The sequence below is a fragment of the Cydia strobilella genome, chromosome 4, assembly GCF_947568885.1.
Source record: "Cydia strobilella chromosome 4, ilCydStro3.1, whole genome shotgun sequence".
NCBI lineage: Eukaryota > Metazoa > Arthropoda > Insecta > Lepidoptera > Tortricidae > Cydia > Cydia strobilella.
Window position 1 is genome coordinate 16,482,328 of NC_086044.1, and position 12,880 is coordinate 16,495,207.

General features: G+C 39.6%; 2 protein-coding genes across 2 annotated transcripts in view; one reads left to right on the forward strand and one right to left on the reverse strand.

Annotated features, from left to right (window-relative positions):
- Nucleotides 1–4,221, forward strand: part of LOC134740920 (E3 ubiquitin-protein ligase lubel-like) — a 41,236-nt gene extending 37,015 nt beyond the window's left edge. The window contains exons 27-29 of the mRNA XM_063673577.1: nt 792–934; nt 2,890–3,058; nt 4,128–4,221. Coding sequence (XP_063529647.1) covers nt 792–934; nt 2,890–3,058; nt 4,128–4,157 — 342 coding nt within the window. The 3' untranslated portion in view covers nt 4,158–4,221. The remainder of the gene's footprint in view (nt 1–791; nt 935–2,889; nt 3,059–4,127) is intronic.
- A 462-nt stretch (nt 4,222–4,683) lies between these two features.
- Nucleotides 4,684–7,533, reverse strand: LOC134740687 (pre-mRNA-splicing factor CWC25 homolog). The gene is made up of 4 exons (XM_063673247.1): nt 7,326–7,533; nt 7,029–7,238; nt 6,380–6,664; nt 4,684–5,679 (listed from the first exon to the last, which is right to left on the reverse strand). Exons 1-4 carry the CDS (start codon nt 7,341–7,343, stop codon nt 4,777–4,779), a joined length of 1,416 nt encoding a protein of 471 aa, XP_063529317.1. The 5' UTR covers nt 7,344–7,533; the 3' UTR covers nt 4,684–4,776.
- Between the last annotated feature and the right edge of the window lie 5,347 nt (nt 7,534–12,880).

Sequence of the window (12,880 nt, forward strand, 5' to 3'; positions counted from 1 at the left end):
ATCACATAGCATAGTACTATGATGGGATAGGAATATGATGGCTAATGTAAGTACCTACTTTTCTTAGAGTTTTCACATCTTATACAATCATTGACCCTATGTACCCACTAGAGACTAGAGGTAGATCTGCTACACTACAGGTAATTATGTCCCTTCAGCTGACATACATCATTTTAGCATTTTAATTTTCTGTTAATTAGATACAAGTATTAAGTTACTTAGTTTAGGTGTTAATGTAAAATATGTTAGAACCTGTTACAATTTTTGCTTACAAGATCTTATATTTTATGTTTACTTTTCTAAACCATGTTTGTACATACATGTTATAGTATTTAAGTACTATTTAAGCGTATTATGATTGTTTTAATTTTTGGATGAAATAAATTATTTTAAATTTCACAATAAAGTTCTTCTTTCTTTCTTTTCTTGATGGACTTGAGGGCGGTGTTGCCCGTAGCCAATGTCACGTAAAAGGGTAGGAACAAAATAAATGCTCTTAGAGCACGACGCTGTTCGGTGGTTGTTGTAGTTGTCTCGTAAAACCGATAGCTGGATTTTACGAGAAGCACGTGGACTACCGGCCGTTGACTCCAAAATGGTGGTTAAACACGCTTTGAGATTAATTCTCCATTCACTGCACACTACCACATTAGATTATTGTATAATAAAGCTATCGATATTACACTTTAAACAATATTAATGAGCAAAAAACAAAGGAATTAATCACGAGGCTACTATCAAGATGGCGTTCGAACCGGAAGTCCATTCCACCATTAAGGTAAATGTTACAGATGAACAACGTAACATTCGAAGTGGAGGCGCCAGAAGGGTCTGCGCCCCGCTGCCCGGTGCAGCTGCAGCGCGAGACGCCCGCCGGGCTCGTGGACGGCGCCTGCAACGCCCTAGCGCCGCCCCAGCACGCCGGCCTCTGCAAGTATGTGCAATGTGCATTACCGCTATAACTATCCGGATCCGGATATGGATCCGGATCGCCTTCGATCCGGATACATAGTTATAGCGGTAATTGACCATGTCAACTCTTCCTATACCTATTTGGGTGTAATTAACACAAGGTTACAGAAGATTGAAGTAACCAAAGTAGCTTCAGACAATCCAGCTGAAATATCGATTCACTAATTCTATTCACATATTCGCAAATTATGGTTGACATGACCGCCGACCACTCGTCACGTGGGGTTGTACAGGAGAGGAGAATGCATCGGTTGTTTCGCGCCTGCTAAAAGTAGAGATGAATGAAGATGATGTGATATGAGAGATATGAGTATAGGTACCTCAACTCTTATCTTTCATCATATCACATTATTGTACCTACCTTCAAAACTAGTGCATAACTAGCTACATTGAAGCACGCAGGCATTCGTTCTTACCATTTAAATGATCTCTTTATGTGTAACTTAGCGTAGTCTTTCTATTAACAATTATAAGCTCTAGACTGTTAATTTATGTCAGTTATCTAATTATTACACTGTAATTGGTATTGGATAATTTTTAAGAAAAAAACCGACTTCATCAATGGGGTTGCCGTTGAAAGGTTACTTATTGTTGATGGTGCACTCCAGACAATGAAATGAAATAGACAGCATCTTTTGCCTAACTAAAAGGAGGTAAAACCACCCACTTTTCTAGTAGCATTTCGTTTCTGCAAGGGTCACAGTTCTAACCTAACCTAACCTAACCCACTTTTCTGATAGCAGTTCGGTTCTGTGAGGATCGCAGTTCAAAAAAAAGTCCAGGTCCAAGTTTGGGTCTAGGTCCATAACGAAGAGAATAAATCGCTAAACGTGAACTATATGTCGTTGAAGAGTTCCACTCTGATCAAAATCAGCAGTTCCACTTCATCAAATGTCATTTTTTTATGTAAATGGTTGATGAAAATACAAAAATCACTATATGTATGCCTTTCACATTTGAGGAGTTCCCTCGATCCCTCATGGATCCCATCATCAGAACTCGAGCTTGACAAAAATGTGTCTTGAAAACCTAATGCTTAACAAACATAACGAAGAGGACAAATCGCCAAACGTGAACTATGCGTCATTGAAGAGTTCCGTTCTGATCATCATCAGCAGTTCCACTTCATCAAATGTCAGTTTTTTAAATGTAAATGCTTGATTTGTTGATGAAAATACTAAAATCACTATATGCCTTTATCATTTGAGGAGTTCCCTCGATTCCTCATGGATCCCATCATCAGAACTGCGTTTTGACAGAAACGGGACCAATCTGTATGTATATACTTACAATCAAAAAAAGAATTTTCAAAATCGGTCCAAAAATGACGGAGTTATGGAGTAACAAACATTTAAAAAAAACAACCGAATTGAGAACCTCCTCCTTTTGAAATCTTGAAGTCGGTTAAAAAGAGAGAAGGCGAGGACACAGGTAGCGGTGTAAGTGCCATTGCACTTGATACGGATGCGTTTCGTTACGACTTAATAATTATGTAATAGATAACCCCCCCCCTTGCCCTTTTGGTTGAAAATGCCACAAATTGTTATTCACATTCTTGTAATCTTAATGTTAGAAGGACTTGTATCCGTACGGTCCCACTGACGAGATAACCAAATACCTAATTTTGGATTCAAGTGTTCTGAAAGGCAAATTATGTCTGTTTAAAAACACTCGAATAGAAAAAAATCGTTTTAATTTTACCTGTCGTGCAAGTTATTTAAGCATTTTGATGTTATTTTGGATGTGGAACTTTTAATCTTACAAAACAGATTACATTTTCCTTCCTGATATATTAGAAATCTCACTTTATGACTACAGATGAGGGCATTTTTGGTAATCTCTAGGAATTTTAGGATAGGATACACGAGAGAGAGTATTATGAGAGTCGGTTGTAACGAAACGCACCCGCGTCCGCAGGAACCACTACCTGGAGTACCTGAGCCGGCTGGTGCGGCGGCGCTCGCTCGACCCGCTGCCGATCCTCGGCATCGACGACCTGGAGACGCTCGTGAAGCGCGCGGCGCTGCGGCCGCCGCCGCGGCCCTACGGCTCGCTCGACGGCCTGTACCGGCGCGGCCTCACCGAGGTAACTGTCCTGTCCGCTCTCCGCTCTCCGCAGGGCGCACTACGTGGAGTACCTGGCGGCGCTGTGCCGGCCGCTGGACCCCATCCCCATCATGGCCGTGCCCGAGCTGGTGGCGGAGCTGCGGCGCCGCGCGCTGCCGCTGCCGGAGCGCGGCCCCTGGGACTCGGACCCCATCTACGCTGGCATGTGTGCCGAGGTTAGTTCTGTCGGTTAGACATACCATGCCTACCACTCGCCAGTAATATAGCCAAGAAGGTCTACACTAAGAATACACGTTGGGCCAACTCGGGCGAGTGGGTATGGGAGTATAAAACATTAAATCTTGAGCGTTGCGAGGGTTTCTAGACGAGAGATACTTTGCTACAGAGTGAAACACAAATTTTATCACCACACCAACGCGAGAATGTTAACTGTAAAACATTACAAATCAAATCCAAATGAACGCTATTAAATATTTATCATTCAAAAATATAATTTTCACCTCAGCAGCTCGAACAAGCCTACTTTCGTAGCTTTTTAGTTTAGTGAAGACCATAAATTGCCACTTCATACTTTTATAACATTTTTTTTTGTTTCTCTGTATTATTCTGTGTAATTCGAAATACATTTTAACCTTACACTACTGAGGTGAAAAACTATGTGTGCAACACGAGAGCAGTTATTTTACATCTCGTGTTTTTGAGTTTCTCGCTACACTCAAGATTCTAACTTAGAATCACTCGCTTCGCTCGTGATTCAATTATAGAACCTTTCTCGTTCTAGGGACTCAAAATAAACACTTCAAAAAAAACCAATTTTCGTCTCTTGTTGCACAAATAACTATTTAAAGTCATCATCAGCCGCCTCAAAATTTGAATCAACTTTGCCACTCTTGTGGATATATCGCAATTTCTCATAATTTTTTGAATATACGAGCTGGGGTGGTGAAAAATAATTTGTCGAGTATGTCTGTTAATATCGTATCCAAAAATTGGGGATAGCTGCAAAAAATGGCTAACTCGATAGCAAAACTTCGTTTCAACTCAAAAAGGTCATATATATTTACAGTTGTTCTTCCTTTATGTTTTAGATCGTAAAAGAAAAAATACCCTTGGATTGATGGCCGTTTCTCTAACCTGCCTACCATCGTACAGATTCGAACGTCACAAGAAGCTATTTTTTTTATTCCAGTCTCTTGAAATGATATTGTTAATTTATATTATTTATTTTAAAATAAAATGCCTATATTGCTTTATTGTTATTGTTGATTTTTTATTCAGTCTCTTTACAGCTGTACCTTTTACCCAGCAGAGTAAAAAAGCACATTAAGGTTAACTAGGTAGAAACAATATTCATTTTAAAAGTGCGCGCCCCTCGGCACCTACGCCCATATCTAATGGACGCAAAACACACAAACACGACAAAAGTACTGATTTTTGTTGTTTGTGTGAGTTGCATGATGGATCTATAATATTACTTTAGGTAGATGGATAGGTAGGTACGGAGGCGCGCATTTTAGAAATGGTTTATCTCTTAAACGACTTCCTGCTCATAAAAAAAACTGTATTTTCATTTGATATTGGAACGGATTAAAAAAAATACTCCTTTTCCTAAAACAAATTTAATCGTAACTACGCATCATATCAAGACTTATCTAAATTTTAGTCGAAAGCCATCGGCATCTTGACGGGCCAGTTACAAATTAGGCGCCAACAACAGTCGTCGAGTTAGAGTCAAGGTCACCTGCGCGCAAAAGGCTTGTCCATGTGCGAGCGATCCCGCTGGATGTAGTGCCGGTTGGAATGTATGCGGCTCTCGAGCGAGTCGGGCAGCGAGTGCGCCTCGGTGCGCAGCTTGCACGGCCGGGGCTTGTCTCGCTCGGCGACGGCGGCGGCGGCGCGCTGGCCGGCCACGCGCCGCTCCCGCTCGCGCTCACGCTCCAGGCCCGCCGCCGTCATCGCCGCCAACGCCGCCGAGCGCTGTTCCGAGCTCATGCCGACCTTTTTTTTGTACCCTCCCCGGGCGTCCGCTTTGTTCGGCCCCCGCTCCTGCGGTCTGTGGGTCCTCTCCTCCGACCTCGGCCGTCTCCGGCGGTCGGGCGACTTTTGCCGTCGGTCTTGTCCGTGTCTCCGCTCCTCCGACGGGCGTCTCCTCCAGCGGTCGGGCGACCTCCCGCGCTCGGCGCTGTCCCGCCGCATCCGCCCGTGGCCTTCCTTGTCCGATCTCGCTTCGGTTTTCTCGGCTCTACTGTATTTCTTGTTACTATGTTCGTAATCCGAGTCGTTAGGGCTGCCGCCCCGATGGCGTGACTTCTGGTTTCTGCTATCAATTAAAGGAGACCTACTTCTTTCGATGCTAGGCTTATGTTTAGACTTCTTTGTGTCATCTTCGTATGAGGAAACTTCGCTGGAATTTTCACGTTTTGACTTCTTTTTTTCCTTTTTATGTTTCTTTGACTTTTTGTGCTTCTTTTTAGATTTCTTATGCTCCTCCTCGGAGGAAGAATCGGAACTGGAATCGTTAGAAGCCAGTAGAGCCACTAGGTCAATTTGTTTTTCACCCATTGCGGTGAGTTTAGCAGCTAACATGTTATCCAAGTCTTTCTTTGGTTTTTTCTTTTCTTTCTTTTGATTTCTTTGTTCCTGGAAAAAAGAATATAAAATCATAAGTGTGACAAAAAATTTCATTCTAATAAGTATGTTTTTATAAACTGATATATATAGCCATGAAATTATAAAAGATGAATAAGTTTATATCTAAAATGTTTGTTAAAACACACAGAACACACTTATTATTATGTACTGTACTTAACACCCTTTAACGCAAACCTAGAGTTACCATTGTTACTAGTACAATTTGACACTGGGTTAACGGTTTAACCCCAGGTAAGCGGGATGTTGCAAGTGGCCCTTAATGATTTCAACTTGTCAAAACAAATCATATGAACATAGTCTGGGCCCACTTGACTCCATCTTCTGGCTGCATCAGTTTGATATCAGTCTTGATGTGAGCAGTCACGTCTAAAAATATTGATACGGACAAAAAGCCAAAAATATGCATACACGACCTTAATAAATATGCACTTTGGACTGTTTTCTGACGTGACTGTACAAAATTATTGTGTTGTTGTATCTGTAATTTTTCCTCAGTCACCTGTTGACCACAAACGCTGTAAAGGGTTCGAAACGTCGGGATGTATTGTAAATTCAATATACGCGATATAATCCGTTTTCATAGTTTTATTTCATGAATAAACAAAATATTCAACCTGCACAAGAAAAAACTGAAATCTGAAATGAGTGACCTTTAATGAAGGCTTTAAAAAAAAAAATTTGCATTTACCTGATCTTTCCTAAGCAACTCTGTTAAGCGACGCCTTTGCAAAGGGTTATTCAACAGGGCCGCCCGGGCAGCTCTCTCCCTCTCCTTCACTAGCATCAGTGGATCCTCTCGCATCTTCCTCGCCAGATCAACCTGCGCGTCGCCCACGCTGGCCAGCATGCTGGAACCCACCACCCTCCGAGCCACAGCAGGGATGTAATCTGGTTCAACTTTATCTGCCTCATAGTTGCTATCAATGGCTTTGCCAAGGAGAAAATCTTCTTGCTGGACCTTTTTATCAGGTTTCTGTAAATTAAGAATAAAGGCTTATAAATAAATAAATAATTTTATTAACATAACCATGATACAATCTTAATATTGCAATGCAAGTAATGTAAGTATTAAAATCATGATCAATCTGAAAGCTGCTAGTATAAAGAAGAAGCTTTTTCAAATAGCTTGAGATTTTTTTAACACGAAATTTCACTGAATTTTTATTTTTACTATGAGTAATGCCACATAAATACTTAAAGAAAGACTGGAACCATTTCAGGTATATATTTAGGTATAACTTTTAATTTGTAAAATGGTACTATTTGTTGTTAGTTTATTTTCAGTTCCATCAAGTTGTCTAAAGTATCATGTTTTTCACAATGTAACCCTTACATACATCATACATCCAATGCAAGCGATTGTCATTAGCCCCAGAGGCTCCAGCTGCACGTTTGGCGAGGTCGTTGAGCTCCGCACGGTCGCGCTCCTCGGCACGCTCTCTCTGTAGCTCCAGAATACGCTTTTTTTCTTCTGCACTGGCTTGCTCTGCCTTCCATACACGCTCCTGGTTTTTGATAGTGTTGGGATGCCATGATTTCTTCGAGTTCTGTTAATAAAATAAAATTATACCTTTTGTTAATAAACCACTAATAACAGTTGCGTGAAAAATATAGAAATCATGCTAGTTACGTACCAGATCACCTCCTCCCATTTTTTTTTAAGGATTGGTTATAATATTATGTCTACAACATAAATATTAAACAGTTTGTATTATTTTTTGCAGTTAGAAAATAAAAGGTTATTTCATAACGCGCTCGTATTACATCTTTTAATAATAACTAACACAAAATAAAATGAACTATCAATTACATAAACAACTGTACACTATATAAAATATAAAATATCATCCATAGTAGAATAGCTGTCACAACTACTTTTTGCTACTGGCAAACTTGTTTGACAGGCTATATTTGGAGACAGTAGAGCCACGAATAAAAAAGGGCTCCACAGACTACTGCGATTTATCAAGACAACGAAGCATATATTATACTACTCTTTGCAACGAAGGCAAACGGATTTATTTGCCTCTCTATTCGCCTCCTGTATATTTGCCTCTTTATTGCTCGAATGCAAAGCCCGCTTCAGACTACGAGTCTAGTTCGCTAATCAGCGAAATCGACTAAACACTCGCGTTCGCGGCTTCGCGCCGCGATTTGCGCACGAGTGTGGAGGGCCCTCAAGATGAATGAACCGTTCCCATCTGTCCCCGGTGGGGACAGGTATATGCAAGAACACATAAACGATAGCGAGGCACAGAAGGGAATGATCCGTCCCGTCTTTTCCCGGCGGAACAAATGGGAATGGACCTATTCCCATCTGTGACGGCGGCAGGGGAGCGAAACTTCTCGCTTCGGGCAAACACGGCTCCATTCGGCCAAATTCGGCTTAGCATTGCTCTGAGCAAGGGCCTGACACTCTTGTGAGGGTTTCTCCTCTCACTTATAAACTAATCACTGAAAACACTGTGTATAAAGAAATACTTTAATATAAAAATACAACACAATAATAATGAAAACAGCCTCCGCTGACAATATTATTTTCTCGACAGAGAACCGTCATAACATTCCATTCAAACATCCTTCAAGATTCAAACCAGCCAGCCTGTCAACAATTGTCTACCTCTTTGCTCTAACACTCCTCCTCAATTGTTTTCCCTCAGACATCCTATCCTCATCCAAACTCTCCTGGTTCCTTTCACTCTCACTAATGCACATCCTTCAACATACACCCTCTCTACGACAAAAAACATGCTTCTCTCTAACAACGGCTTTTGTCAAGACATCAGCAACCATTCGCTTCGTTTCTAAATAAATAAAAATGCCTTTATTTCCAAATTTCCAATTTTACATTAAAAGTTTTTGCGTGTTGTTAGTGATTTTCTTATAGCTAGTAGTTAGTGTTAAGTTTGTGTATGTTATTTACTAATTTAATTTAATTTGGACCCCTCTTTGAGTGGAGGCCTCCTCCAATTCTCTCCATTCTTCTTTCCCTGCAGTTTCATGTCATTTTGTAGTGTTTTTCTGCGTACAGGTTCTTCATTTGTTTTGAAATTGTTTTTTTGTTCAAGTTTCTGTTGTGTTGTTTTTTGTTGTTTAGTTTCGCTGGGATTACTGGTTAGAGTTTTGTTGCGCATGATTTGTTTGTGGTTCTTTCGTTGGAGGGTTGCGGTCATAATTCCCCACGATGACCGCTATTCGTCTTGGGGAATGATAGTTTATGTTGGTTGCTTGATCTACTGTGGTGTGTTTCCGGGGGTCTGTCGTTCGTTGCTATTCTTCGCTTCGTTCGCTCGTGGACTGATATAATTTTTGCCCTTGGGCGGTTCATGAGATCGAAAGCATTTGTCTTATATATTTTATTTGGTGCCTTCTGGGGCACTTCTTCATCGGAGTCTTTTTTGTTGGTGTTATCGTTGGTGACCTTTTTCTTTTTTCTGTTGCGTTCGATCTTTCTCTGATTATGAGTCGGTCATAGCGAATCACTGCGTTGTTTCCTTTTTTGATTTCTTCTTGCATCTTTGCTTTGAGTTCTTTTCTTGTGTTTAAGACGTCTTTTGGGAAGTCTTTTGTGACATAGGTGTCCAGGGGAAACTTTTTGTTGTTTTTTAGCAGTTCTGTCCTTCTCCATGCGAGGGTAAGTTTTACTAGTATGGGTCGACGTTTTCTTTTCTTGCTTTCTGCCCAGTCTGTAGACGTCACTCAGTTCCCACTTATCGAACGGTTCTGATCCCGCAGCTGTGCTCACCGTGCTGAATGCCTCAATGACCAGTTTTTGGAGCTCGTTATTATTTTCCTCTGTTTCATCGATTCCATGAAGAATAATATTGTTCCTTCTTGTTTCTTTTTCCAGGCTTCGGACTTTGTTGTTTAGAGTTTCTACTTTGTCTTTCAGTACCTTATTTTCTTCAAAGAGTGGTTTCAGCTTGTCATCGATTGTGGAGGCCAAATCGGTGGTGAGTTTTTCTGTTTGTGCCTTCATTTGGTCTTTGTATTCTTCCTTCATTTTATTTATATTTATGTTCATGGTCTCCATTTTTTCTACTAGTTGTGTTATCAGTTTTTCCATAGTTGTTGAAAATTCTACTAATTGGTAGGAATTTTTAATATCGTGCAACACTGGGCAGTACTTGGTAACACTAATTCTGTCTTTGGTAGCTTTTTGTACTGGCAACTTCTTATGTATTTGACAGCTTAAGTGTCATAACACTTGATATCGTTTTCGATATGTGACACTCAGAATAATGACTAAAGCATAGAAGTCGGGCAAAAATGCTTCGCAAATATGTATACCCGTACTTTACTTCCTTACGAATTAGATAATGTGCCGAAAAGAGATGCATATATGCTTGTTATTTCTCATTTACGTACGGTGTCATAAGTTTGATAATTTGCTAGGGATGTGACTGTGTCGACTTTTTATATCGATAAATTATGCATAAGTTTATGTGCCGTGTAAAAGAATAATCACGAAATTGGCAAATTGATAATAGTCTGGCTAATGAAAGTTGAACCTGAAAAAACGCGGCAATTTCAAGAAATCTGTAGCAGGCGGCTCGTTGAAATGAAATGAAATGCGTGGAATACAAGGATTGCATAACTTTTATACTTTTTATAATTTTCATATTCTAAAAATCATTAAAAAGTATAAAAATTATGCAATCCTTGGAATCAAAGAGCCGCCTGATATGAGGATTAATGCATGTACCTAATATAGCTTTTATCTCATTTGCAGTCTACCACTCAGAACCGTCTAACTATACCTCTCGTTTTTTTATCATTAGAAAGAAGGCGAGCGATCTTAACGTGTCGTTTTATCGAAAAACACTTTGAAAATAAGTCACAACAAATATAATATACGATCATTTACATACTTTTGCTTTCATAAGTAAAATATTGCTATATTTATAAAAAAACTTGTCAATAAAAAGACACGTGGAAATGGTTTACCGTTTTTTCTAATGCTAAAAGACTAAGTATAGTTTCTAGTCATGTACAATCAGCTGCAGAGAAAAGGCACCCCCCCTCCATACAAAGTTCTGTAAATTAGTATGGACGTGGGGTACCTTTTCTCTGCAGCTGACTGTACCAAATAGGAAATGAAAAAAAAAACGTTCGTGTAATATATATTTTTTATTTAATAATAGGGAATATTGCGCGAAACTCGGCGTAGGTGGCGCCACTATCACAATCTGAGGGTCTATCGCGAAACAAGAAAATCGAACTTTCGTTATCTAACATCTCTGTCACTCTTGCGTATTCGAGCGATAAAGAGGCAGCTAGATAACGAAATTTCGGATTCGAGTTTTCCGGTAGGTCCCCTGAAAACTTGTCAAAAACCTGTTAAAGGTACAGTATGAATAAGTTACGATACGGTGCACTAAAAAAGCTAGTGCTGCACTCTGGTGGCAGAACATTGCAGTAATATCCCCTATTCCTCGTCCTTTGGAAATCTGAAATAAAAAGTTGAGTTTTGTGACCAACAATATTAATAAAAGGAACATTCATCAATGATCATTAATGTCTTTTTTATTAGCGTTCCGTACCCAAAGGGGTTAAGACGGGACCCTATTACTAATACTTCGCTGTCCGTCTGTCTGTCACCAGGCTGTATCTCATGAACCGTGATAGCTAGACAGTTGAAATTTTCACAGATGATGTATTTCTGTTGCCGCTATAACAACAAATACTAAAAAGTACGGTCCCCTTGGTGCGCGCGTCCGACCCGCACTTGACCGGTTTTTAGTATTAAACTATAGTCTGGCAAACACAATCTGTCAGTAAGTAAGAACAAAGAAAACTATAGGTACAGTCGAAGGCAAAAATATCGATCCAGACAAATGGCTTAAAAATATGTGAACACGATTTTATTGTCTGAGCGTACACATATTTTTGAGACTTTGGGAATGTATATATATTTATGCCCTTGACTGTACTCATCAATTAAAATGAGACAGTCCTGGGCCAAACTATAAGAAAGCTGTAAATGTCGATAGGTTATTGATCTGAGGTCGATACATCACTATGCCAAAAATATAACCTTTCATACTTAGCAGAAAAGTTCGAAAATTTATGCAAAAATCTATATAGACTTGAATGCAAGTAATAATTACATAAACAATATATCGATTTCTATGTTTAGGGTCAGGTCCTATAAATTAATTTCTTCAAAATTGAACAAAACACCGATTAAAGGTTATCGGTTCGTGATGGTTCGTGCGTATTTTCTTTTCTTCCTGTAGGCGATTTACAGCCCTCGATCACACAAGACATTATCACAAAGGGAACTTCAAACCATTACAAATAAAAACTCAACACGTTTTCCAACAATCTTTCAGGAATAGCAAGAATATAATTAAAATAAACCAAGATGACCGCTGAAACATCTCGAAATATTTCAACTAAAATAATACGACTATGTCAAGTTGTTACAGTTGACACCTACCTGTGAAATAACGAACTTATATTTTATTTGGCTGGATTATATTATAGAACCACATAGGACCATTTGACATTTCCCTCAGTTCATCTTATGACAATACTGAAAAAAACGAAAGAACTTGCGGATTGTTGTCTCACTCACTCATAGACAAAAAGTAATAACGTGTTGTGAATACGATATCTTTTACCAAGCTTTTATTTTTGCCCGGCTTCTTTGCTTTAGTCATTATTCTGAGATGTGACAGTTCGTAGGTTATGATAACTAGTTATACGAATAGTTATGTTTGTTCTTGTTTTTTGTTTTCGCGCTTTCGGTTTTTACGCACTGTTTTTACACTTTTAGTTTGTGATTTAATTGTCACTAATTATATTTCGTACCGCCGTACACTTTCCGTAACCAGATAGTTGTTATTTCACTAGATTTTTAATTAAATTTACGCTGTAGCACAGATACGGTTCGTTACTTGACAGCTCCCGGAAGTCCTCATATCCAAACCAGTCAGCCTTTCAACAATTGCCTACCTCTTTGCTCTAACACTCCTCCTCAATTGTTTTCCCTCAGACATCCTATCCTCATCCAAACTCTCCTGATTCCTTTCACTCTCACTAATGCACACCCATCTCTCTACGACAAAAAACATGCTTATCTCTAACAACGGCTTTTGTCAAGACATCAGCAACCATTCGCTTCGTTTCTAAATACGCTAGCGAAATTGCACCATTTTCAATTGCTTCTCTGATAAAATGGTAG

Excerpts from the sequence above, each read along its gene's own strand:
- LOC134740687 (XM_063673247.1), bottom strand. Across the intron at positions 6,665-7,028 it reads GCTTGCATTGGATGTATGAT|AAACCTGATAAAAAGGTCCA; the intron begins GTATGTAAGGGT and ends CTTAATTTACAG. Across the intron at positions 5,680-6,379 it reads AGTTGCTTAGGAAAGATCAG|GAACAAAGAAATCAAAAGAA; the intron begins GTAAATGCAAAT and ends TCTTTTTTCCAG.